At 44.5% G+C, this 25117-nt stretch overlaps 1 protein-coding gene across 3 annotated transcripts; it reads left to right on the forward strand.

The window, feature by feature from the left end:
* The first annotated feature begins 2836 nt into the window (after positions 1–2836).
* Positions 2837–24677, forward strand: LOC121549701 (polyadenylate-binding protein 2). 3 transcript variants are annotated; one of them, XM_041861541.2, is made up of 7 exons: positions 2837–3338; positions 4993–5101; positions 5320–5387; positions 6635–6741; positions 13641–13728; positions 14222–14376; positions 24044–24677. In XM_041861541.2, exons 1-7 carry the CDS (start codon positions 3192–3194, stop codon positions 24228–24230), a joined length of 861 nt encoding a protein of 286 aa, XP_041717475.1. In that variant the 5' UTR covers positions 2837–3191; the 3' UTR covers positions 24231–24677. The 3 variants fall into 3 exon arrangements, with proteins under 3 accessions (XP_041717475.1, XP_041717477.1, XP_045066345.1); XM_041861543.2 differs by lacking the exon at positions 24044–24677 and adding an exon at positions 23154–23229 and having other exon boundaries at positions 2838–3338; XM_045210410.1 differs by lacking the exon at positions 2837–3338 and adding an exon at positions 3651–3734.
* The last annotated feature ends 440 nt before the right edge of the window (positions 24678–25117 follow it).

Consider the following 25117-nt stretch of genomic DNA (forward strand, 5'->3'; position numbering starts at 1 on the left):
ATTTCTCCTTTGCCAAGAAAATCCATCCACGTGACAGGTGTGGCATATCAAGAAGCTGATCATCAGAAACATGATCATTACACAGGTGCACCTTGTGCTGGGGACAAAAGGCCACTTAAAAAAATTGCAGTTTTGTCAACACAGATGTCTCAATATTTGAGGGAGCGTGCAATTGGCACGCTGACTGCAGGAATGGCCACCAGAGCTGTTGCCAGAGAATGGAATGTTAATTTCTCTTCCATAAGCCGCCTCCAACGTTGTTTTAGAGAATTTGGCAGTACGTCCAACTGGCCTCACAACCACAGACCACTTGTATGGCGTCGTGTGGGCGAGCAGTTTGCCCCATGGTGGGGTTATGGTATGGGCAGGCATAAGCTACGGACAACGAACACAATTGCATTTTATTGATTGCAGTTTGAATGCACAGCAAGACCGTGACGAGATCCTGAGGCCCGTTTTATAAAAAATTTTTAAGGTATCCGTGACCAACAGATGCATATCTGTATTCACAGTCATGTGAAATCCATAGATTAGGGCCTAATGATTTTATTTCAATTGACTGATTTCCTCATATGAACTGTAACTCAGTAAAATCTTTGAAATTGTTGCATGTTACGTTTTATATTTTTGTTCAGTGTACGTCAACTTCCGGGGGAGGTCAAATGAAACAGACTTGACAACAAGGAATAGAAAAGAACAGGGTTTTAATTTCTGTGATTTCATTTTGTTTTTTGTCTTGAAACATGTGGTTGCAAGCTAATACTTGTTATTTGTGTACTGGGTAGACATAATGCAACCAGTCCAGAAACCAGCAGAAGGGAGTCAGTTGGGTACACTTGTAGTCACCTTTGTGTTACTGGGGATACTTTTGTAAGCAATTGGGACATGCAAAAAGTCAAGACCGCACAAACTATGAAAGGTGCTGTTTTGAAGGACACATAAAATACTAAAGATGTTTTTCCTTCTGTTTTGTTGTATGTTAGTATTAATGTTACTATTAATAGTTTTAACAAAATGCAAAACTACAAAAATTACACTTTTTATTTTTTATTCTTTTTATAAATATATTAAGAAATAAATAAATGATATTCCAAAGTTATCCTTCCTATGCTTTCTGTCATAAAAAAAAAACCAAAAAGCAATCTTGAGGTTGACAGAGCAGGAGAGTTATTCTTCATGCAAACTGTAAAGGAACTCCCATGGCTTGACACTTGAGCCAGTCCAAGATTTTTACCATGAGCTACAGATGAATGCATTTCAGCCTTCACAACATGGGGCAGGCACTTGATTTGGCTCATAGACTACAAGTTTGAAAATATCCATAATTACTTCTTTTTTTTCTCCTGGTGTCGAGCTGTAGCTTGTGTCTAAAACAAGGACTGGGTTGCAGTGCTGTGCTCCAAGTCTGGGATCTGTCCAAGGTAGTTTTATAGAGATCTGCTTTTTATTCTAATCATTTTTCATTGTCACTTGATTATCACTATTGTTATAACTGTACTACTTCTGCTATTTTTACCATTTTACTGTTTTGATTATTATTGACTCATAACGGTTTTGATGTCTCTTTTACTCAAAGAGATTTTATATGAATATTGAACAATAATGGTGGCAGTGTGTTATAAGATGTTAGAATATTGATTTAAGCTTTTTTTTCCTTACTTGTACTTTCATTTTGTGTTGGATCGCAATTTGGTTTTCTTTGGTATACAGAAAATAAATTTAATTGAACAACAGAACGGGTCTAATTACTATGTTATGGGTATGTCAGTCTGGTGTACTACTCCTCATCTTGTTAAATGAATCTTATCAGTCACTTGTAATAGTCTACATGTTATCATAACCAAGAGAGTTGAGGTATTTACAAATTCACTGAACATAGCATAGCTGACTTTTTTGCCATATTACTACTTGGGCTCTGCTGCATGTCTAGTCGGACTAGTTGGTAGGGAGGGGAGAGAGAGTTCTGTCTCTGTCAGGAACCTGGGCTTTTGGCGTGGATGGTAGAGCTCTCCTCTGGACCATGGGATAATACGATCGCACCCCACTATGCCACTTCTCTCTCTATAACTCAGTTGGCTACATTGGTGGCAGGGGTGGGATGCCTATAGGTCCTTTGGAAAGGCATGGGGGTGTGGATGGTTCTAGAGGGGATTACAGTAGCATAGGGTGATGAGAGTTCTACTCTCTGAGGAGCTCTCGATATTTAGTTATTAAGCAGCCAGCCATTTAGTTTCTAGATTACAACCTAATCTGCAACCCAACCTGATCTGGTAATATAATAAAAACAAATGGTAGAAGTAAACATTCAGCTATGCTTTTTTTTAACACTTCCTCTCACTACACTTTTCTTGCAATAACTTCAACCACCATCATATTTGTTCAGCCATCCCTATGGGGAAAGAATAGGATTTGGGATTAAACACCGAAAATAAGGTCTGAGGTTAACACAGGTTTAGGCGCTATTATACGTTTTGTTCTATTGGATAATAGCAGTCAGTTAACAGCCTAGGTGATTCTTTAATTTTTTATTAATTTGTTATTATCCAAAAACCCTCCAAAAACACAATTTTCCTCATTCATAGGCTTTGTCAAACGAACCATGGCGGAGTTAGCGCCTACAAAAAGACGCCATTAATGATAATGCAGTAATAGGTCGCAAAACAAATAGGGGAGTGGGTTTTGTGATTGACAGATTTCTAATCGAATCAGATTTTGAAGTGTAAACCAAGATTTTGTAAAAAGGGATAAATGTGTTGCCAGATATCCAATAGACGCAGGGGTGTGTGTCTAAAATCCTCAACTGACTAATAAGATTGCGAGTTTACGGCCGCAGTGATACGTTACTCCACCCCCAGTTTCCATTTCTGAACTGAGGGACACGGCGCACGAGAAGAATCCTCGATTTTATGTATATTTCTTCATGTAAATAAACTGTAGATTATCGTCAGAAAATTCGCGAAATAAAACTGAATTAGCCACTAGCCTGTGAAATCGTAGCATATATTATCCGTTGAACCCGTTCGGACAGAGGCTAGAGTCGAAGCTGGCCTTTTATTTCACGTTTTAACTTTCCTAAGCGGCGTGTTCCGCCGTATTTTTTTTCTTTGACCCACTCACTCTCCCCCTGTGCGAGTAGTGGCCTGTAACGTTGATTTAGCCACGAGGCGCGTCGGATCAACCGGAATTGGGCGATGGCGGAGTTCGGTAACGGACTGGACTCAGGAATGACGGAGGAATCCCTGCTGGACTCAGACCCAGGGCACCCAGAACTAGAAGACCCGGGTGTTGGCGATGAGGAGCCGGGATTAGAGGAAGGAGAGGCCGCTATCGAGGACCCGGTAAGTGAAGGGCATAGTTTATGCCCAAAACCTCATTTAAAGTTGAGACAGTGTGTTTTGTACGATATGTATTGCGAGTGTAAACACGTTATTTTAAGATGGGTTTCGCTATATTCCTATACCCCGTGGTGGTATGCGACTGTGACTCTTATCTCCTGGTCGATATAACCGCCATTGTGGCTCACGCAGTGCAGTAGAAATGGGTGGTGACATGCGTGGTTTTGGCGGCCATGTTGGCGCAGCAGTGGTGGTAGTTTCTCTGCACCAGAGATGTCGACCTAGTGGGGGGAAAAAATCTTCGTCGCTAAAATGCGAGATGTAGACGGGCGAGGGTAGGACAGGCCGCCATTAGCCGCCGCATTGGGAGTCTATCCGTAGACACGGCGAGAGCTCACGGTAAACACGCCTCCTTTATTTTCTCATACGCTGACAGCTGCTGAAATAGAAGCGCTGAGGCGCATACAGAATATGATAGTCAATTAACAGTCATTGCTAGCTACAAGCAAGCATTGTAATGGGCTGTTAGTTATCCTTCTAACCTCATATAGCAAAAATGCTAGCAAAGGGTATGCGGCACTTGCGCTGTTGTAGGTAGGATGGATATGGACATTTAGGCTGGCTATAGTGGAGGGAGCCGAATAACTAACGTTAGCTAATTGGGACGATGATGACATGCACCTGACATGTTCATCCTCCCGCTTAAGGCATTTAGAAGGACAAGCAATTTTGTGTGAACGTTTAGTCTTTGATGTAATCTTGAGAATGTATTATCTGTTGATACATGAGTGGGTCATGGATATTACTGTAGTTGTGTGCAAAGATGCGGATTGCCAATACTCTTAAATTAAAGCTGTTGGTTTGCGTTTGAATGTTGGCTTGCTACAATATTTCAGATTTTATACGCACGTGTGATTTGTGGTCTTTGACATAGAATGTGTTCGAAAGCAGTTCTGGGGGTGCAGTATTTTTTTTTAGGGCTGGGCTCGCATCCTTCGGGTTTTTTTTAGGGCTGGGCTCGCATCCTTCGGGTTTTTTTTAGGGCTGGGCTTGCATCCTAAAATATTTTCAGAAGGGGGAGGGAGGGAAGAGAGGACACACTAAATATGCAACAAAATACAGCCAGGTATCAGTGATGACCGAGTCAAATAAGCCATGTAGTTGCCATGAATTTCAGTGTCCTTTTGAAGCCTGTCAAAGCTGTTGGATTTGTCTATTAGATGTGGATGTCATGTATGACATCCCCAAGACCTGGAATGGATTTAACTGCAATGCAAGTAGTGTCAGTCAGTGAGTGCATGTCTATATAGCTGAGGATGGCTCTGGAGCGAGAATGCTGCGGTGTCAGTGGAGTGTCTGAAATGAATGGTGAATAAATGCTGCCTGTTACAAAGACCCAGCCAGTGGTCATGTGCCAGGCTGTTCTAATCAGAAGCCAGTGTAGAAACGGGGTCAGCTCAGGCTGCTGACATTTTTAAGTGTTATGTGCATGCAGGTCATGGGTGAATATGATGAATTCATTCCTTTTGGTTATTTTTTTATTATTTTCTTCCGCTGATGTGTGTGTCAAGCCTGCTGACTGGTGTTCTTTGTAATTGATGGGTGTGTCTGTATTTGTTGATTTTTTTTAAAATTTATTTTTTATTTATTTTTTCAGGAGCTGGAGGCGATCAAAGCCCGGGTTCGAGAGATGGAGGAGGAAGCAGAAAAGCTGAAGGAGTTACAGAACGAGGTGGAGAAACAGATGAACCTTAGCCCTCCACCAGGTGAGTTTATGTGGAAGGAAAGGGTAATGAAGTGCCTCTGAGAATGTTTCCCAAAAACAACTGTTTGAGAACACTGAATGAATGTTGTTTTTCACTGAAGTTTCCAGAGAGCAGATACAAGACAGATTAATATCAGACTCATCCAAATCTATATCAGTTTGTTCTGAAGTTCACTATTTTAAATGTCACTCATCATTGCTCAATTTTGCTCTCAATAGCTGGTCCCGTCATCATGTCCATCGAGGAGAAAATGGAAGCCGACGCAAGATCTATCTACGTTGGAAACGTAAGGCTTCGCCTCTCCTTAACAACCTCAGATGTTGTTTGGGTTGCTCTTAGGGATGTAACGATTCACCAATATGCATCGGCCCCACGTTCAAATGTTTACGATCCAAATGCATCGGTACGCGGGAGCACAAACCAATCCAAATAAAGCATGCATCGATCAGAAAACCGTCCAAAATTTTACGAATCGCCCGATTCACTAATGTTTTTACTCGTATTGTTTTATCTGTTGTGACAATTGATGCGCCCTCTCTCCTTCAGTTCAGTAACCTATTGAGCTTTTATGCATGTAACTACTGTATGACTGTCATAACAACAGCGCGGGAGACAGCTGCTCGCGCCAACGAGAGGTCGGCCTATCCCTGTTCTAATAGGCTATTCGTACATTTGTGCGGCACCTACAGCATTCATATGCATGTAAAATGGCTTTAACTGGAGTGACAACCAATGTAATTAGCTGGGTCATTGTTACCAAATCCGCTGTAGAAAATGGAGTGTAGCCTACCAGTGGACGCAACTCCCATCCAACTGCTGATTGGGGTTTTCAATCATTCAGATTCGATTTAGATTGTTTTAATAAAAAAATTGAAAATAAATGTGTTCATGCCACACAAAAAAGTGCATAGACTCCTATCGAACTAAATCGCATCAATTCGTTCCCCTAATCAAACGAATCCCTCGACGAACCTGTGCCCCCGCACATTGACCCCTGTATATAGCCTCCCTACTGTTATTTTATTTTACTGCTCTTTAATGATTTTTTACTTATCTATTTCTTTACTTAACACTTATTCTTCTTAAAACTGCATTGTTGGTTAAGGGCTTGTAAGTAAGCATTTCTCTGTAAGGTTGTATTCGGCGCATGTGGCAAATAACATTTGATTTAATTTTAAATTGAGGCCATGTATCTAGATGCTTATCGAATCCTTAATGAAAGGAGATCTACACATCCTTGGTTGATCTGTTTGCATGTATGTGGGGTTCCCTTGGTCAGGCCTATCAGTTTGCATTTACTATCAGGTTCAAAGGGCTGACTCAAATTTCCACAAATGTCCCGTTGACATTAATGCAGCCATGATGTTCCGTTGACATTTTAATGCATGATTTTCACATGCATTTGTGCAAAAACCTTAATTTGGGGTTTGGCTCTGAGTGAATTCTGTATATGGAATCGACTAGCCACTCTCTCTCTCTGTGTGTCGGAGTGTTTGTCAGAGGTATCTCACTGTTCTCCCTTTCTGTGGACAGGTGGATTATGGCGCCACGGCGGAGGAGCTAGAAGCCCACTTCCACGGCTGCGGCTCCGTCAACAGAGTCACCATCCTGTGTGACAAGTTCACAGGGCATCCCAAAGGGTAAATATCTACACCCCCATTCCTCCATGTGCAGTAGTGTTCTTTCACTACAGGCCTGCTAGTACACAATACTGCAGTATTCTATCAGTCATCTAGAGGAAAGAGTATACACAACATACTTTACTAGCTGTACCCTCTAGGCATCCCAGATGGTAATTGTCTACACTCCATGTGCATAGTTAGCAAAGTAGTGCGCTTTTATTCTAATGGATGTACAGTGCCATCAGAAAGTATTCACACCTGTTGACTTTTGTTGTTACAAAGTAGGAATAAAATAGATTTAATTGTGGGTTTTTTTTTTTGTCAACGATCAACACAAAATACTTTGTCAAAGTGGAAGGATTATTATTATTATTTTTTAATGGAAAATAAAACACCAGGTATTCAAGCCCCTGAGTCAATACATGTTAGAATCAACTTTGGCAGCGATTACAGCTAGAGAACGACTGTTAATCAGCCGGGCCGATATATCGGGCCAATATTGGCTTTTTCTTCTCTATCGGCCTTGCTGATAGTCCCGCTACATGGCAAAACTGCTGCTATGCCAGCCGCCACTCACCACCTGAGCCACGAGGAATGTCTAGCTGGGAAAATCAGCAGCAAGCAGAAAGCTGGCTCATTCTCCAGCAGAAAGATGCAGTATTGAGAAATGGATGAATTGACAGTGTCCAAAATCAAACTCCTGTTGCAAATATTACTTTAGTTAATTAACTAATAAGGTTTGTCTCGACGTGCCCAGACATGCATGTAATAAGCAAGCTAGCTAGCTAAGCAGATAGCTATGTGACCTGTTAGCAAAGATTACAATAACTAACCCTTTCATCTGTGGTGTTTGCTAGCTATATTAGCTACTATGCTAGCTAGCTGGCTAGATCAGGGCACTCCAAATTGGTTCCTGGAGAGCTACAGGTTTTTGCTCCAACCCTAATCTAGCGCACCTGATTCTAATAATTAGCTGGTTGATAAGCTGAATCAGGTTAGTTACAACTGTGGTTGGATCGAAAACCTACAGAAGGGTAGCGCTCCAGGAACAGGGTTGGAGAGCCCTGGGCTAGATAAAAATGGTGATAAGATATCAGATTGGAGCTGATAGCCAACGTAGCTAGCTAACAGTAGCTGGTTATCATTTTGAACGAACCATCTGACTTGAGGTGTGACATTAGCCATTTTACTGGAGTGCTGATCTGAACAGCTGTAATCGTATACGTAAATTGACAGTTGATAGTCGGATTAGATGATTGTCGTAATAGGGAAAGAAGGAAGTGTTTTAAAATGCCCAAATAAAGGTTGGCAATAGGTTTAGCTAACAAAAAATATCCCTGCATGTTTATGGACCAGGAAAGCTGTAGATCAGCACGCGTGTGCGTTCTCATTTCTCAAACTATTTTTGAGTCATTCAGACAGAACGTGCATTGGTGTTGCATCTTTTTTTTCCTACCCTCGCTCTACTTGTTAGATATTATGCACATTTATGGCTTGGTAGCAAATGTCATCGCCATTGAGCTAGTTCTCACAGTAGCAGTAAACCGCAGCAAGTGATATGAGCCAATGGAGAGATGTGAAAGGAAGCAGCGTTACAGCCTCGCTCTATCCAATCGTAGCGGTAGGATCAACCCGCCCATTTCTTGACAGATGGCTGAACTAGCCAATTGTTTTGAATTTCCTCCTGGCAGCTGAATTGTTTAGAGATGTGTCCTGACAGCTGAAAAAATAACTTTTTCCCTATCACTGAAAATGACCAAAAAAAATCCTAGTTCGATTCCCACGGGGGACCAGTTTGGAAAAAGTATGAAAAATTTATGCACTCACTACTGTAAGTCGCTCTGGATAAGAGCTTCTGCCAAATGACTAAAATGTAAAAATGTAGTTTCATAAGCAGCAGTAATCACAAATCATGACATTACGTTGGACTCATTTGCATTGAATAGATGTTCTTTTATATTCTCAAACTAACAGCAGGTGCCTATATGATGTCTTTCCAAACAGGCATGACATACTGGAGTGATGCTTCTATGCAAATGTTGTTGATCGGTAGGCAAATATAACCCCTTATTTTAGCCACTGAACTATCTCCATATTTACTTCCATAATAAATAAATAAAACTGGTACCCGGTTACCTTCAGACTAGTCTTGGGAGGTTTATGGGTGTCCTAGAGCAAAACAACCGAAGTACTTGTTCGTGAGACACTCCCCTTTCCACAGAGGGGTCATATTAGTGTGTAACTGTTCAGACACTTCAGACAGAAGTTTGCAGATCGGCTTTAAAACTGCAAAATTATCTCCACCAACGAGGGGTGTGAACAGTTTGTGTCATGAACAGTGCTTGTACCCATAGAATAGACGTGGCAGGCGTGGGATGTTCCCCAATGCTGGAATGCCCCCCCGAGTGAAAATGTTTGGGAAGCACTGATCTAGAGCAGTGGGATTTAGTTAAAGAATAGGTTCAGCTTCCAGCCTAAATCTACATGCTCACAGGTCTATGTTGATCATTCATGTGCCACTGATTCACATAAACCCATTATTGGATACAGGCATGTTTTTGTGGATGTAAGGTTACAGATCTGTGTTCAGCCGACAACTTTGTCACATTGCTCATAGACCTATCTTAGCTAAGCTGTTACTTTGATAAGCTAGCACATGCTTTAGCAGTACAGTGGATGCTTATTGGAGCACGTGCTTGCTTGTATGAATAATTCAGCATTACTTCCATTGCTTGGTTAGACCGTAAGGACCACATGGCTTAAAGTGTTCTGACAGCTATAGTACATTGAGCATAGAGCTGGGTGATATGGAAGAAAACCCATATCGCGATAAATTGCCTGAATTTATGCGCTAACGATAAATAGAACGATAAGTTGCACCACATTTGTTTATTTATTGTCCTTTTAAACTATACTGAACAAAATATAAACGCAACATATAAAGTGTTGGTTTCATGAGCTGAAATAAAAGATCCCAGAAATTTTACATACACACAAAAAGCTTCTTTCTCACAAATGTTTTGCACTAATTAGTTTACATCCCTGTTAGCGAGCGTTTCTTCTCCTTTGCCAAGATAATCCATCCACGTGACAGGTGTGACATATCAAGAAGCTGATTAAACAGCATGATCCTTACACAAGTGCACCTTGTGCTGGGGGTAAAATAAAAGGCCACTCTAAAATGTGTAGTTCTGTTACACAACACAAGGCCACAGATCTCAAGTTTTGAGGGAGTGTAAATTGGCATGCTAACTGCAGGAATGTCCAACAGAGCTGTTGCCAGAGAATTGAATGTTCATTTCTCTACCATAAGCCACCTCCAACATTGTTTTAGAGAATTTGGCAGAAGATCCGACCGGCCACACAACCGCAGACCACGTGTAATCATTTCTAACTTCACATTTAACTCGAATAGGCTACTTATCGCAATGAACGATATCAACAAAATGCATGCAATAAGTGATCAATAATTTTAGGTTTATCGTCTCAGCTCTAATGGATGACCAAGGTTTTCTTTTCTGACATAATGGTCTAGCTCAATCCTGTACCCATTTACTATAGCCATGCAAACCGATGCACAATTCATGACTAGTATCAGTGTTTCCCCTATATTCTTTTAATTCCCCTATATACATTTCTTACCACTGCTGCCAAAAATGAGTATTTAAAAAAAAAAAAATTTTATTACTGAGTGAACAAAACATTAAGAACACCTCCCTAATATTGAGATGCACCCCTCCCCCCTTTTCCCTGAGAACAGCCTCATTTCGTCGGGGCACTTTATAAGGTGTCAAGTGCCAATTTGTAAGTCGCTCTGGATAAGAGCGTCTGCTAAATGACTTGAATGTAAGTGTTCTGTGGAAGGTATTAGGCATCCCGGGCTCATGTTGCCTCCAATGCTTCCCACAGTTGTCAAGTTGGCTGGATGTCCTTTGGGCGGTGGACCATTCTTGATACACACGGGAAACTGTTGAGCGTGAAAACCCCAGCAGCGCTGCGGTCCTTGACACACTCAAACCGGTGCGCTTGGCACCTACTACCATACCCCATTCAAAGGCACTTCAATCTTTTGTCTTGCCCGTTCACCCTCTGAATAGCACACATACACAATCCATGTCTCAATCATTATGAATAAGAATGAACAGAAAGAAGCAGAGACCAGCTTCGCCAAAATATCTGATTCTCAGATTATACAGGACTATAGAAATAATGGTGTGGGGGACAGTGAGGCACTCTCTTTCTCGCTCACTCGCCTCTCCTCCATCTACACTGATTTTGAAGTGGATTTAAGAAGTGACATCAATAAGGGATCATAGCTTTGGCCTCGATTCACCTGGTCAGTCGGTCATGGGAAGAGCAGGTGTTTTGTACAGTGTATATTTCTGCTTTTAAATGGATAGTCGTTGGCTCAATGAGTTAAGTCTGTGGGAACCGCTAGCTACTCGCTTACGTGTCTTTTGTTAGAGCCAAACTTTTTGTGGAAGGTACTACATCGCGCACTCAACGTTGACGAAATACGTTTAGTTTCCTTGTAGGTCTACAGGGAAACTGTGAAGCCAGCTGTACAGCCTATTGCCTGTTTCTGTTTGACTCTCTTTTTTATTAAAGAATGTGAAACGATGTCTGTTTTGATCATTTTCATTACATCATAGCTTTTCTTTATATGGCCTTAAATAAATGTGTTCCTATGTGCAGGATATTACACTACCTGCTCGTCGAACATCTCGTTCCAAAATCATAGGCATTAATATGGAGTTGGTCCCCCCCATTGCTGCTATACCAGCCTCCACTCTTCTGGGAAGGCTTTCCACTAGATGTTGGAACATTGCTGTGGGGACTTGCTTCCATTCAGCCACGAGCAGTAGTGAGGTCGGGCACTGATGTTGGGCTATTAGGCCTGGCTCGCAGTCCGTGTTCCAATTCATCCCAAAGGTGTTCGATGGGGTTGAGGTCAGGGCTCTGTGCAGGCCAGTCAAGTTCTTCGACACCGATCTCGACAAACCATTTCTGTATGGACCTCGCTTTGTGCACGGGGGCATTGTCATGCTGACACAGGAAGGGCCTTCCCCAAACCGTTGCCACAAAGCACAGAATCGTCTAGAATTTAATTTTATGCTGTAGCGTTAAGATTTCCGTTCACTGGAACTAAGGGGCCTAGCCCAAACCATGAAAAACAGCCCCAGACCATTATTCCTCCTCCACTAAACTTTACAGTTGGCACTATGCATTGGGGCAGGTGGAGTTCTCCTGGCATCCAATAAACCCAGATTTGTCCGTCGGACTGCCAGACGGTGAAGCGTGATTCATCACTCCAGAGAATGCGTTTCCACTGCTCCAGAGTCCAATGGCGGCAAGTTTTACACCACTCCAGCCGACGCTTGGCATTGCGCATGGTGATCTTAGGCTTGTGTGCAGCTGCTCGGCCATGGAAACCCATTTAATGAAGCTCCCGACGAACAGTTATTGTGCTGATGTTGCTTCCAGAGGCAGTTTAGAACTCTGTAGTGAGTGTTGCAACCGAGGACAGATTATTTTTACGTGCTTCAGCACTCGGTGGTCCAGTTATGTGAGCTTGTGTGGCCTACCACTTTGCGGCTGAGCCGTTGTTGCTCCTAGACGTTTCCACTTCACAATAACAGCACTTACAGTTGACAGGGGCAGCTCTAGCAGGGCAGAAATTTGAGGAATGGACTTGTTGGAAAGGTGGCATCCTATGACGGTGCCACGTTGAAAGCCACTGAGCTCTTCAGTAAGGCCATTCTACTGCCAATATTTGTCTATGGAGATTTTATACACGTCAGCAACGGGTGTGGCTGAAATGGCCGAATCCACTATTTTGAAGGAATGTCCACATACTTTTGTGTGCATCTATAGGTTATAGCATACCGAATTGTGTTCAGTTATGAAAGAACAATGCGCAAAAAATGGATCTGGTAAAAGGCCGACATTTCAATAAAAAAGACTAGATGGATGGCTTCGATAGTCTAGCAATTGAATTGCTAGTCGTTCATATGCTAATAATCAAAATGTTCTGCTTAAAGATCTTGCACTGCTACCCTCAGCATTCATTACTCTCATAGGAGCAGAACAAGCAATGGAAACCGAATGTATCCTCTGTGCGTGGAAAAAATATCCTGGCGCATGAAGACTACACTTACAGACGGGAACGTCAGACCGCAGATCAGTCCTTCTGGAAGTGCGCCGACTATGATTCTTTTGAATCCCGAGGTTGTATAACCCTCACCGACAGGGTTATTTCCACGTTAAACGACCAATGTTCATACATAGGACACAGCTACAGTAACGGGTCGATAGCGACAGTTAACTTTTCAGACAATAAAAAAAAAAAAAATATATGCTGCATCAGACAGTAGATTTCTGCTCCGGCATAGAATGTTCTATTGTTTCCCTGACAACAATAAACGTTGCTGATTTGATGTGCTGTTTTTTTATGGTAGGGTAGATGTTTTTTTCTTTCTACACATTTAATAACAGACTCATGCAATAGTTTACAGCTGGCTTCACAGCTTCCCCATCACTTCACAGCTTCCCCATCACTTCACAGCTTCCCCATCACTTCACAGCTTCCATGGGACACTCGATGTGTTGTAGCCTCACGCAGACGTTCACGGTAAAATAAATGAGCTAATTGCACACTGTGACTCAATTCCCAGTAGTGTTACATTAGTGAATAGTTATTGCTTATTCTAATAGCCTGGAGTGCTCTTTTCTGAATCTCGTAGAAACTGGTGATGCTGATGACCAGGTTGTTCGTCTTACCGTTTATTCTTGTTAAGGGAATTATTGAAGAAAAAATAGGTGTTCCTGATTATTTTTATTTTTTTTGTTCAGTGAATTTAGTCCGTTCTCTGCGACATCATTTTAGTGACCCATTTCTATTTCTGCTGCTGTTGCAGGTTTGCCTATATCGAGTTTTCAGACAAGGAGTCTGTGAGGACGGCCATGGCATTGGACGAGTCTCTGTTCAGAGGAAGGCAGATTAAGGTGAGGATGTGACAGTGTATACACATCAGTGGAGGCTGCTGAGGGGAGGACGGCTCATAATAATGGCTGGAACAGAATGGCGTCAAACACATAGAAACCATGAATTTGATATCATTCCTCCTGTTTCCGCTCCAGCCATTACCACGAACCCGTCCTCTCCAATTAAGGTGCCACCAACCTCCTGTGATTCCATTTGAGTCATTTGGCAGACGCTCTTATCCAGAGCGACTTACAGTTAGTGTGTTCATCTTAAGATAGCTAGGTGACAAAACCACCAGCTACTTTTCCTCAAAGTAGCTATCGGCAATGTCAGCACTAATAGTTGTCGATTCAACTAAAGCACTTGGAAACTCAGAATTCTGAGCAATGTATCGGTCTATGAACTGAATTTCAGTTAGATTTTCTACATTGGGACTGGGCTATGGGAACTCTGGCCCCTGTGCTAGTGTCTAACCTGTGGTTTCCTGTTTCCCCTCTCTCTCGGTCCTGGCAGGTGGGGGTGAAGAGGACAAACAGGCCAGGCATCAGCACCACAGACCGCGGGTTCCCCCGGGCCCGCTTCCGCTCACGAGGAGGGAACTTTAACCCGTCGCGCGCACGCTACTACAGCGGCTACGCACCGCCCAGAGGCAGAGGACGGGCCTTCAGGTGAGCACCCCGGGACACTCATACCCTGAGACTGAGAGACAGCTGGCCATTACCGGAGGGAGGAGGAGTATGGAGAAGTGAGGGAGTTTGAGTTGAAGGGCAGAAGGGTAGTGAGTGAGATTATAGAAGTAGTGAAGATAATCAGAGGGGGAGATGGTTAGCAGGGGGGAGAAGAGCACCCCGTGAAGCCTTGTTAGTCCTGAGGAGAGGACCCCCACGAAGCCTTGTTAGTCCTGAGGAGAGGACCCCCGCGAAGCCTTGTTAGTCCTGAGGAGAGGACCCCCGCGAAGCCTTGTTAGTCCTGAGGAGAGGACCCCCGCGAAGCCTTGTTAGTCCTGGAGGAGAGGACCCCCGTCGAAGCCTTGTTAGTCCTGAGGAGAGGACCCCGCGAAGCCTTGTTAGTCCTGAGGAGAGGACCCCCGCAAAGCCTTGTTAGTCCTGAGGAGAGGACCCCCGCAAAGCCTTGTTAGTCCTGAGGAGAGGACCCCCGCAAAGCCTTGTTAGTCCTGAGGAGAGGACCCCCGCGAAGCCTTGTTAGTCCTGAGGAGAGGACCCCTGCGAAGCCTTGTTAGTCCTGAGGAGAGGACCCCCCGCGAAGCCTTGTTAGTCCTGAGGAGAGGACCCCCTGCCAAGCCTTGTTAGTCCTGAGGAGAGGACCCCCCCGCCAAGCCTTGTTAGTCCTGAGGAGAGGACCCCCCGCAAAGCCAAGCCTTGTTAGTCCGGAGAGGACCCCCCGCAAAGCCAAGCCTTGTTAGTCCTGAGGGGAGAGAGGAAGGGAGGGAGGGAGGAAGTATGCCCAAAGCATCCCCCTGCACCTGTCCTAGACTCTGTCCATCAAGAAGTGTCTATGGGCTGGAGGTTGAAACTGGCCATATAGAGAATCATTCAGAAGGCATGTCTATAAGCCTGCCTGTAGTGGGACGAGACTGAATCTGTGACTAGCATTGATGAACAACAACATTACAGCAATATCAGAATGTGTGTTTCTAGAGCAGAGTGGAGGAGAGGTTTCCTTTAGTGGGGTTATGGTGAGTGGAGGAGAGGTTTCCTTTAGTGGGGTTATGGTGAGTGGAGAGGTTTCCTTTAGTGGGGTTATGGTGAGTGGAGAGGTTTCCTTTAGTGGGGTTATGGTGAGTGGAGGAGAGGTTTCCTTTAGTGGGGTTATGGTGAGTGGAGGAGAGGTTTCCTTTAGTGGGGTTATGGTGAGTGGAGGAGAGGTTTCCTTTAGTGGGGTTATGGTGAGTGGAGAGGTTTCCTTTAGTGGGGTTATGGTGAGTGGAGAGGTTTCCTTTAGTGGGGTTATGGTGAGTGGAGAGGTTTCCTTTAGTGGGGTTATGGTGAGAGGAGAGGTTTCCTTTAGTGGGGTTATGGTGAGTGGAGAGGTTTCCTTTAGTGGGGTTATGGTTAGTGGAGAGGTTTCCTTTAGTGGGGTTATGGTGAGTGGAGGAGAGGTTTCCTTTAGTGGGGTTATGGTGAGTGGAGGAGAGGTTTCCTTTAGTGGGGTTATGGTGAGAGGAGAGGTTTCCTTTAGTGGGGTTATGGTGAGTGGAGGAGAGGTTTGCTTTAGTGGGGTTATGGTGAGTGGAGGAGAGGTTTCCTTTAGTGGGGTTATGGTGAGTGGAGGAGAGGTTTCCTTTAGTGGGGTTATGGTGAGTGGAGGAGAGGTTTCCTTTAGTGGGGTTATGGTGAGTGGAGGAGAGGTTTCCTTTAGTGGGGTTATGGTGAGTGGAGGAGAGGTTTCCTTTAGTGGGGTTATGGTGAGTGGAGAGGTTTCCTTTAGTGGGGTTATGGTGAGTGGGGAGGTTTCCTTTAGTGGGGTTATGGTGAGTGGAGGAGAGGTTTCCTTTAGTGGGGTTATGGTGAGTGGAGAGGTTTCCTTTAGTGGGGTTATGGTGAGTGGGGAGGTTTCCTTTAGTGGGGTTATGGTGAGTGGAGGAGAGGTTTCCTTTAGTGGGGTTATGGTGAGTGGAGGAGAGGTTTCCTTTAGTGGGGTTATGGTGAGTGGAGGAGAGGTTTCCTTTAGTGGGGTTATGGTGAGAGGAGAGGTTTCCTTTAGTGGGGTTATGGTGAGTGGAGAGGTTTCCTTTAGTGAGGTTATGGTTAGTGGAGAAGTTTCCTTTAGTGGGGTTATGGTGAGTGGAGGAGAGGTTTCCTTTAGTGGGGTTATGGTGAGTGGAGGAGAGGTTTCCTTTAGTGGGGTTATGGTGAGTGGAGGAGAGGTTTCCTTTAGTGGGGTTATGGTGAGTGGAGGAGAGGTTTCCTTTAGTGGGGTTATGGTGAGTGGAGGAGAGGTTTCCTTTAGTGGGGTTATGGTGAGTGGAGGAGAGGTTTCCTTTAGTGGGGTTATGGTGAGAGGAGAGGTTTCCTTTAGTGGGGTTATGGTGAGTGGAGAGGTTTACTTCAGTGGGGTTATGGTGAGTGGAGAGGTTTCCTTTAGTGGGGTTATGGTGAGTGGAGAGGTTTCCTTTAGTGGGGTTATGGTGAGTGGAGAGGTTTCCTTTAGTGGGGTTATGGTGAGTGGAGAGGTTTCCTTTAGTGGGGTTATGGTGAGAGGAGAGGTTTCCTTTAGTGGGGTTATGGTGAGTGGAGAGGTTTCCTTTAGTGGGGTTATGGTTAGTGGAGAGGTTTCCTTTAGTGGGGTTATGGTGAGTGGAGGAGAGGTTTCCTTTAGTGGGGTTATGGTGAGTGGAGGAGAGGTTTCCTTTAGTGGGGTTATGGTGAGTGGAGGAGAGGTTTCCTTTAGTGGGGTTATGGTGAGTGGAGGAGAGGTTTCCTTTAGTGGGGTTATGGTGAGTGGAGAGGTTTACTTCAGTGGGGTTATGGTGAGTGGAGAGGTTTCCTTTAGTGGGGTTATGGTGAGTGGAGAGGTTTCCTTTAGTGGGGTTATGGTGAGTGGAGAGGTTTCCTTTAGTGGGGTTATGGTGAGTGGAGAGGTTTCCTTTAGTGGGGTTATGGTGAGTGGAGAGGTTTCCTTTAGTGGGGTTATGGTGAGAGGAGAGGTTTCCTTTAGTGGGGTTATGGTGAGTGGAGAGGTTTCCTTTAGTGGGGTTATGGTGAGTGGAGGAGAGGTTTCCTTTAGTGGGGTTATGGTGAGTGGAGGAGAGGTTTCCTTTAGTGGGGTTATGGTGAGTGGAGGAGAGGTTTCCTTTAGTGGGGTTATGGTGAGTGGAGGAGAGGTTTCCTTTAGTGGGGTTATGGTGAGTGGAGGAGAGGTTTCCTTTAGTGGGGTTATGGTGAGTGGAGGAGAGGTTTCCTTTAGTGGGGTTATGGTGAGTGGAGGAGAGGTTTCCTTTAGTGGGGTTATGGTGAGTGGAGGAGAGGTTTCTTTTAGTGGGGTTATGGTGAGTGGAGGAGAGGTTTCCTTTAGTGGGGTTATGGTGAGTGGAGGAGAGGTTTCCTTTAGTGGGGTTATGGTGAGAGGAGGAGAGGTTTCCTTTAGTGGGGTTATGGTGAGTGGAGGAGAGGTTTCCTTTAGTGGGGTTATGGTGAGTGGAGAGGTTTCCTTTAGTGGGGTTATGGTGAGTGGAGGAGAGGTTTCCTTTAGTGGGGTTATGGTGAGTGGAGGAGAGGTTTCCTTTAGTGGGGTTATGGTGAGTGGAGGAGAGGTTTCCTTTAGTGGGGTTATGGTGAGTGGAGAGGTTTCCTTTAGTGGGGTTATGGTGAGAGGAGAGGTTTCCTTTAGTGGGGTTATGGTGAGAGGAGAGGTTTCCTTTAGTGGGGTTATGGTGAGTGGAGAGGTTTCCTTTAGTGGGGTTATGGTGAGTGGAGGAGAGGTTTCCTTTAGTGGGGTTATGGTGAGTGGAGAGGTTTCCTTTAGTGGGGTTATGGTGAGTGGAGGAGAGGTTTCCTTTAGTGGGGTTATGGTGAGTGGAGGAGAGGTTTCCTTTAGTGGGGTTATGGTGAGAGGAGAGGTTTCCTTTAGTGGGGTTATGGTGAGAGGAGAGGTTTCCTTTAGTGGGGTTATGGTGAGTGGAGAGGTTTCCTTTAGTGGGGTTATGGTGAGAGGAGAGGTTTCCTTTAGTGGGGTTATGGTGAGTGGAGGAGAGGTTTCCTTTAGTGGGGTTATGGTGAGAGGAGGAGAGGTTTCCTTTAGTGGGGTTATGGTGAGTGGAGGAGAGGTTTCCTTTAGTGGGGTTATGGTGAGTGGAGGAGAGGTTTCCTTTAGTGGGGTTATGGTGAGTGGAGGAGAGGTTTCCTTTAGTGGGGTTATGGTGAGTGGAGGAGAGGTTTCCTTTAGTGGGGTTATGGTGAGTGGAGGAGAGGTTTCCTTTAGTGGGGTTATGGTGAGTGGAGAGGTTTCCTTTAGTGGGGTTATGGTGAGTGGAGAGGTTTCCTTTAGTGGGGTTATGGTGAGAGGAGGAGAGGTTTCCTTTAGTGGGGTTATGGTGAGTGGAGAGGTTTCCTTTAGTGGGGTTATGGTGAGAGGAGAGGTTTCCTTTAGTGGGGTTATGGTGAGTGGAGAGGTTTCCTTTAGTGGGGTTATGGTGAGTGGGGAGGTTTCCTTTAGTGGGGTTATGGTGAGTGGAGAGGTTTCCTTTAGTGGGGTTATGGTGAGTGGAGAGGTTTCCTTTAGTGGGGTTATGGTGAGTGGAGGAGAGGTTTCCTTTAGTGGGGTTATGGTGAGTGGAGAGGTTTCCTTTAGTGGGGTTATGGTGAGAGGAGAGGTTTCCTTTAGTGGGGTTATGGTGAGAGGAGAGGTTTCCTTTAGTGGGGTTATGGTGAGTGGAGAGGTTTCCTTTAGTGGGGTTATGGTGAGTGGAGGAGAGGTTTCCTTTAGTGGGGTTATGGTGAGTGGAGGAGAGGTTTCCTTTAGTGGGGTTATGGTGAGAGGAGAGGTTTCCTTTAGTGGGGTTATGGTGAGTGGAGGAGAGGTTTCCTTTAGTGGGGTTATGGTGAGTGGAGAGGTTTCTTTTAGTGGGGTTATGGTGAGAGGAGAGGTTTCCTTTAGTGGGGTTATGGTGAGAGGAGAGGTTTCCTTTAGTGGGGTTATGGTGAGAGGAGAGGTTTCCTTTAGTGGGGTTATGGTGAGAGGAGAGGTTTCCTTTAGTGGGGTTATGGTGAGTGGAGAGCTAAGAGAGACCGGTGGGAGGGAGTCGGGTAGGTTCGTCGGTGTGTGTGTGTGGTGGTCTTGTTGCATGCACCGCCTACAACCGTTTCAGAGGAGGCAGCTGAACTCTCAGTCCACAGCAGTGAGGTCCTCCCAGGCTGTACATGTATGGGAGGCAGGCTGTTTGTATGACTTGGAACTACATTAAGTATACCCACTGTTGACTGTGAGGGGTCATCTCTCCCACTGGGCTGCTCATTAATACTAAAGGTGACAGGCAAAGTTTCACTTAAATGTCAGATTTTATGTTCTCATTTGTTCAGTGCTAATGGTTGGATTCCATTTTAGAATTTTATAATGCAATCATAAGGATCATTAAGATGCCGTATAGATTTAAATGCAGATTGCTGTCTTGAGTGTACCATGGATGGCCTCCATTTTAAAGAAGTTCATCTTTGTAGACACGTTAGCATTGTTGCTTAAACATTAATTGGCATGAGTGTGTGTGTATATCTGTGATATAGTTCAGTTGTCTTGATGTACAGTTAAAAGTAGTAGCCTGTATCCATCCTGTGTTCCATTTCATCAACGCGGTGTTTGTGTGTGTTCACCTGTTCTGGGCCAGCTGCTCCAGAGCTGTGTTTTTTGCCTGTGACCTTTCAAAAGCAACACCCCTGGTATCTGGATTTGTTTTCAATCTGTACAAAAGCTTGCCCCCTATGTATGTAAAACCTGGAGTGGATCAAAGCGCTGTGCACTGGGAGTCTGGTGTGTCTCCCTGGAGTGTGTGTCCAGTGTCTCTCAGTGTGAGGTGAGAGGGGGGTTCCCGTGATGACTCATTGAGCGCTCAAAGTGGGCCTCACGCTGGAGCTCTGTCTCTGGGCCCATGTCCTGTTTTTAGAAGCATTGCTGAGAAGAGGGGCTGCAGAGCAAGCACAATGAGCATCCTCACCAACTGACATGCACTGAGAGATTCTGACCAATGGACCAACCTTTCCACTCACTAGACCAATGGTGTCAGAGTTAGTAATGTGTAGTAGTGCCTCATTGGCCCCTCTGTGAGAGCTTCTGAAATGATTGTCAATCACTGAATGATAAGATCTTTTAGAGGGGCAAAACTTTGAATCTGTAAGGTCCTATTTAGCACAATTGTAAGGATGACATCCTGTGAGTGTAAATTGTTTGGTGCCATTCAGAATCTCATGCCCCCTGCACTCAGATGGCTCATACACATAGCTCAGACATAGACTAGCCTAGGAATGGGTGGCCCACTATAGGGAGACGAAAAGCAAGTGTCCGGATGCTTTGCCTTGTTGCTAAAGCCAACTCTGTTGTTAACTACACATTGGTGCACCAGACACACAGGCTAGATGTTCCACCCACTGCCTTCACTTCCAGAATGAAGGGTTCATTCCTGCAGCCTGATTTTGACCTCAGCATTCTAACCACTGGTTTCTACTGATGTGACCTGTGTGTTTGTGGGCACTGGATGCCTGGGTTTGACAGTCGTGGTGTGCGTGTGTGACAGGGTTTCCGTTAGCTGGTAATAACCAGCTTTTGTCTATAATTTGTTTGTTTGTTGAAAAGCTGATAAATAAAATTGGTGCTGGCCAGTTGTCTGGGAGAATGAAAAAATCCCATTGCGAAATGCTTTTTTTTGCCTATTAATTTATGTAAATACCAGTCGATGTAAATACATTTGACTGGTCATGCTTATTGGTCTATAGGTTAATTTGTATAATTTAGTGGAATTGGCGGGTGTGTACAGTGTATATATACATTTTGTATCTTATTTATCACACCGTACAGATACAGAGCCTTTGAGTGGATCTGTCAGACCGAGCAAGAGCTGCCACTGCATCTTTGTGGTGCTTTCAAGACAACTGGGAATACGATGTCAAATCATGACGTCAGTGATCTTCAGGTCGGAGATCTAGAAAGAGGCCAGAGATTCCGAGTTGGATGACCGTTCAAAAAGATTTTTCCCAGTTGGAGGTCGTATTTTTCCCAGTCATGAGATTTCCCTTTTCCCCAGTTGTTTTAAACACGGTGTCAAACGGCAACGAAAGGCAGGCTTCCGCAGTGCGTCACTCCACTTTGCAATGGGCTGGAGGCGGTATGCATTTTGAAAACATATATACTTCATTGTTTGAAACCTGAATGTTTTACTACATATTATGAGGCGTGTTTTACCTTGCTTCAAATTAGCCTATTAGATCTCTCTAAAGTTCTAACCGATATCATGTCACATGAAACCGCTCCCGTGTGCATTGCCCTTTTTACAACAGTGTTTTCCTGCCAATTATTATTATTTTTTTAGTCATTTAGCAGACGCTCTTATCCAGAGCGACTTACAGTTAGTGAGTGCATACTTTCTTTTTTTCATACTGGCCCCCCCGTGGGAATCGAACCCACAACCCTGGCGTTGCAAACGCCATGCTCTACCAACTGAGCTACATCCCTGCCGGCCATTCCCTCCCCTACCCTGGGCCAATTGTGCGCCGCCCCATGGGTCTCCAGGTCGCGGCCGGCTACGACAGAGCCTGGATTCGAACCAGGATCTCTAGTGCGCCACTCAGATTAACATTTGTTCGTAGCCTACAGCCTTGTGCACATTGCTGAGCTGATAATGTTCAGAAATAATAGTTAATCAACATTTTAAGCAAAACGTTCTGATCTGTTACATCAGACTCACTGTTTTTTTATGTATCCTAGGCCTACTGGTTGTATGAATTTGGGATCTTTCGTCCCACAACTGTCCCAGAGTCTGTTTGGAATAGGCTGTTTCTTTCTCGACAAACTGGCCAAAAGAGTAGGTAGCCTAAACTTTTCTACTACAGTAGATTGACACAGGCTAGTGATTTTGCTGTTCGTTACTCGTCTTGTTGTTCTGTTAATATGAATTACCATATTCAAAATGTGATTTCTGTCATTTTTTGATTGCTGTGTGTGGACGCCTTAATCAGGTCACGCACACCCAATGCATACGGTTCCGGTACAGTTCTCAAACGTCCGGTAAATTTAAAATGTTGCCGGTCAAATGTCCGGCTCCACATTGTCCTAGCGGAAACCCTGGTGTGTGAGTGGAAAAGCGATGTGTGGTGATTGAGTGATGGGGCAGTCCAGGTTATCAGGAGAAGGGGTCAGTCAAGTCTGCTTGTCTGCTTGCTGAAGCTATATGTGTGTGGCCCTTCCTATAGCATGTGCCATGTGAATGACTTTATGACTATTCTGTGGGGTGGGATGGAGGCTTCTGTCCTCAGGGTCTCTCCCAACAGCGTCCTCGGGAGCCGCTCTCGCAGAGAGAGAGAGAAAGAGAGAGAGAGAGAGAAAGAGGGAGAGAGTGCCTCACTGTCCCCCACACCATTATTTCTATAGTCCTGTATAATCTGAGAGTTACAGATATTTTACTGTTGGCGAAGCTGGTCTCTGCTTCTTTCTGTACTGTTAATTCTTATTTATAATGATTGAAATTGTGGTAATTCAACACTTATCAAAGAAAGGCACAATACCATTAAGATGGTATACATGTCATCCTACCAACAATTTGTGTATACTTAAACAATTATTCATGCATACATTTTCCCCCCAGTTTACCTCAAGGATTGAGTTCTCACCAGGCCCCCGTTCTACCTGCCCACATACATAAGCACACTACATACCCTAAAATTGGTGTCCGTCTTTTTAAGGCAATCAAGAAACTCACACTCTTTTTCTCTCTCTTTTCCAGGGGCCGAGGGCGAACAACATCGTGGTATTCCCCTTACTAATACCCCCCCCACCCCCTACTATCACCCCCCGTCCCCAAACAAAAAAAGAATGAAAAAAAAAAGTCCCAGGAAAACACTGAGAAGAGAAAAAATAAATGAAAAAAAAAAAAAAAACTTCTCCTGGACAGACAGACTGACTGGCCACAGTGTGCGATTGTGTGTGAGCGTGCGTGTGTGAAGGTGGTGCGGTCACCCTGGTAAGGTATATGATGGCCGTTGGGAGATTTGGTGGCATTTCTTTTTTGAGAAGATGTCATCTCAGGCTGCAGATTTGTCTCCTTTGTCTGGCTGTGACCCTCACACCCAACACAGCCCCCAAAATGCTTGCATTCGAAAAGCAAACACATCGACGAGAAAGGAATTCGTTTTTTTTATTTTTATGTACCGTACATGTTAAACTTCCAAGAGCAAGAATGTTGTTGTTTATTTTTGAAGTTGTGGTGTTGGGAGTTTCACTCCCTTTTCTCTCTCTGATCAGTTGCCACTCACCCCACCCCTTAACTCTCATCACTTTTGCTACCATCTTCTCCCTCTGGTTCCATCCCACGCTCTCTTTGTGTTCAGTATAGCTGTGACTGCTGTTCAGAGGGTGATTTTTTTATTTTTTCCTATTGTCCCTTCCCTTTTAGCCCGTAGCATTCACGCCAGGAAGGCATGGCCAGAGCTCTGCCGACTTTTCGGTTGAGTTTTTTTGTGGGCCTCAACCTTTCCCCCCCTCTTCTTGCGACCCTCTGCCTTTCTGTGCTGCTACTACCGTTTTGTCCTTCACCTCTTCCTCTCCATGTCCCTCTCTCATTTCTTTCTCCTTCTCTTCTCTCTCTGTATATTAGACCACTTCTTGTCGTTTCAGGTTTCAGGACCAGTGGAGGCTGACAACCCCTCCTCCGGTGGCCGCGGCACCCCCCAATGTCTCGGCAGGGTCTCTCTCTCTCTCTGCTCCTGCTATGCACACTCACCCCATCTTGTCTGTGTGGGGGGGAGGGGGTCAGGGCGACCACAGGGCCACCGCAGGGGGCATTTACTACAACAAGCGTTGAGTTGACTTACTCTCCCACACGCACTCACACATACTAGGCACACATACTAGGCCCACACACTTCACAGACACCACACAACCAACCACCACACATATTTATATAGCGAGAGCTAGAAGTCAAGATGGCAGCAGCTGTTTTAATTGGGAGTGAGAAAGACAGGACCAGAGAAAGGGTGGGGGGGGTTCCAGGGCCCTGGCCCCGACTTTGACAGTGCATAGTGCAGCAACGGCTTGTTGAGGACCAGGAGTGGGGCTAAAGGCATCAATTAATTTAATAGCCGAGAGGGGCGGAGCTTTTATTTTAGGGGGGGGGTAGGGGGTGGGTTTGTGTGGCGAGGTTTGAATTTTTTGAAACGGGAGAGTGGGTTAAACAAAAAAAAGATGTTTTGCTTTTTTTTATTTTTAACCCATGAGTCTGTAATTAGAACAAAAAAAATAAAATAAAGACGTTGTGTAAAAATTATTCATTTGTTTGTGATTTTTGACCCTAGTTGCAAAGCATTTTAAAATTGGTTCTTGAAAGTTAAGCTGGGAGAATTCTGAACCTAATGACTGACATTCTGCAGTGTTTTTAATATCAGTATAGTTTCAAATGTCTTCCTTGCTTTCCTTCTGTTCCTTCAATTCTTTAAAAGTGCACTATGCAGAAATCGCTCTGCCATTTCCTGGTTGCTAAAATTCTAATAGTTCGCCTAATTTCAGTTTGACGAAATTGTACCATCTCTAAACGGCTGTGAAATATATTTTCCATAACCCAAAATATTGTGTTTTCAGCAGTTTGAAGCTGGTGTAAAATATGTACAAACAAAACTTAAGAATTGGAACATAAATAGCGCACATAGCACAGATCTGCTGCTTCTTAGACAAATACAGATCTATAACTCACAT

The sequence above is a fragment of the Coregonus clupeaformis genome, chromosome 34, assembly GCF_020615455.1.
Source record: "Coregonus clupeaformis isolate EN_2021a chromosome 34, ASM2061545v1, whole genome shotgun sequence".
NCBI lineage: Eukaryota > Metazoa > Chordata > Actinopteri > Salmoniformes > Salmonidae > Coregonus > Coregonus clupeaformis.

What these genes read in the sequence shown, in the direction of transcription:
- LOC121549701 (XM_041861541.2), top strand. Translation starts at nt 3,192, where the DNA reads ATGGCGGAGTTCGGTAACGGACTGGACTCAGGAATGACGGAGGAATCC. An exon ending in GATCTATCTACGTTGGAAAC is followed by an intron (nt 5,388 to 6,634) that starts GTAAGGCTTCGC and finishes TTCTGTGGACAG; the next exon opens with GTGGATTATGGCGCCACGGC. An exon ending in TTCACAGGGCATCCCAAAGG is followed by an intron (nt 6,742 to 13,640) that starts GTAAATATCTAC and finishes CTGCTGTTGCAG; the next exon opens with GTTTGCCTATATCGAGTTTT.